At 66.1% G+C, this 2,115-nt stretch overlaps 1 protein-coding gene across 1 annotated transcript in view; it reads right to left on the bottom strand.

Moving 5' to 3' along the window:
- The window catches only part of klhdc7a (kelch domain containing 7A), a gene marked incomplete at both ends in the record, with an annotated part of 2,427 nt that extends 312 nt beyond the window's left edge, over positions 1-2,115 (bottom strand). Inside the window, one exon of the mRNA XM_084440916.1 lies at positions 1-2,115. This exon is cut by the window's left edge and continues 312 nt beyond it. Coding sequence (XP_084297042.1) covers positions 1-2,115 — 2,115 coding nt within the window.

Raw genomic sequence — 2,115 nt, 5'->3', positions numbered from 1 at the left:
GGCCACCATCTCAGCAGTCCTCTCCTTACTGCCCACAATCAGGCTCTTCCTCCAGGCGTTGGTTTTGGGGTTGTAGCGCAGGAGCGTGTATCTCAGGGTCCCGCCGGAGACAAAGAGCTCCTCGTCGCTCGCCGTGACGCGGTGGGCGACGGCGAACGTGTCGTTGGGCAGCGGCGCCACAAAGGTCCACCGGTTGCTCCTGGGGTCGTAGCGCTCCACGGTGGACAGGCACTCCCCGCCGATGGCGTAGACGTGGCCCTGCAGGGCGGCCAGCTTACAGTGGGGCCTGGCCTCGTTCATGGGGCTGACCTCCTTCCAGATGGATGTGACGGGGTTGTAGCAGAACACCCTCTTGGACGGTTTCATCTCCCGCTCCGTGCCCCGGCAGCCCAACGCCACGAACAGGTAGTTGTCCATGGTGCACATGGCGCAGCCTTTTGAGATCACCTCCCGTGGAATCGGGCACAGCGGGTGCCAGGTGTCCTTGTGGTCGTCGTAATAGTGGAGCGCGCTGAACGTCCGCCGCGGCGCCGCCTCCCCCGTGTCCTCCTTCGTCATCCAGTCCCGAGGATCCACATCCGCTGCCACCAGGAACCGCCTCCCCCCCTTCGTCCTCAGCCTCCGGATCTGCTCCCGCTCCCCGGCCATCAGCCTGCCGTACAGGCCGGGGTCCCCGAGGACCTGGAGGTAGTTGTCAGACATGACCCTGAGGGCCGCGTCCTGCAGCCGTGCCTGGCAACGCTTCTTGGCCAGGCTCAGCACCTCCAGGCAGTTGCCCAGGTCAAGCTTCCCCCCCAGGCTCTCCAGATCTGAGCCACTGCCCGCGTTCTGCACGGGCACATGTAAAAACCTGGCCCCGGCCACCGTCTCCAGGCTGGGCTCCTCCCGTGTGTTGGGGCCCCTGGAGGCTGCGGTGGGGCCGCGGGGGCCCGTGGCAGGGCTGGACTCCCCGCTACAGGGGAGGGCCTTGGAGGGCCTTGTTGGGGTGGAGGCCCTGGGAGTCGGTGTGGGGATGTAGATCAGCTCAGAATGCTTCGCCGCTGTAAGGTAGCTCTCCTTCCTCAGCAGGACGGGCCTGCTGGGTTGTCTGGGCTCACGGCTGGCCGGACGGAAGGCGTCCACCGATTCATCAGCACTCTGGGGTAGAACCAGATTTCTGATGACGATAGGGCTCAGAGACAAATGAGGCTCCGAGAGGCTGCCGTCACGGCTTCCGAACTCTTCCGACTGCAGAGAGTCCAGAGAGCTCTCCGCAAACTGTCCCAGACCGGGGCTGCCCGTGGCGTCTGTGGTAGAGCGCGAGGAGGACGACTCCACGTAGTAATCGTAGATCTTACCGCGGACGACGCCACGGTCCCCGGGTCCCGCCAGCACCAGGTCGGCGTCCGCCACGGTGACCTCGGCCTTGGAGAGGAAGCTGGAGTAGCCACCCTGGAGCCCCAGGTTCTGCCTCAGCTCGCGGCCCACCCCTACCCCGATGCCGCCCTCCAGCCTCTGCAGGAAGCAAGGGGACCTCCGGCCTGTAGGGCTTGCTGGCCCACCGCCATCGCCGGGACCGGGGGCTTTCAGTGTAGACCCAAACACGCTATCACCTCTGGTCTTGCTTATCTCGGTTTCCTCAACTCGTTCGGGCACATCTCCCCGCGGGATGTCGCGTTGTTCCTCGCCGTTGGTCTCATCCCGTGGCGTGGCCATTTCCTCCGCGTTGGTCATCCGGGGATCACCACCTCCGGTCCGGTTCCCCCGTCCCTCCTCGTCCGTCCCCGTGCCGGCGGTGTGGTCGGGTGTCCGGTCATCCCCGTCAGAGCTAACCTGCGAGGGCCCCGCTTGTTCGTCCGCGTCTCCGCCGTCACGTCGAGGCGTGCTCTGAGGTCGTAGTTCCGCCTTGCATTTCCTGCACGCTCCATTCGGCGAACTTTCCCGGTCGGCGCCGGGCCGGTCCGGGGCGTGGGCCTGTGCGCAGAGGAGCCGGGCTTTCTCCGCCGCCGCCGAGCTGGCCCGGGAGCTGTAGAACCGGTACGCCCAGGAGATGAGCACCACGGTGGCCACCGAGAAACCCAGCCTCCCCAGGAGGTGCATGTCGAACTGGACACCCAGCAGGTTCGCTATGGGCAT

The sequence above is a fragment of the Borostomias antarcticus genome, assembly GCF_949987555.1.
Source record: "Borostomias antarcticus genome assembly, chromosome: 7".
Taxonomy (NCBI): Eukaryota; Metazoa; Chordata; class Actinopteri; order Stomiiformes; family Stomiidae; genus Borostomias; species Borostomias antarcticus.
Note: the sequence above shows the minus strand (reverse complement) of the source record. Positions and strands in the feature narration are given on the sequence as shown.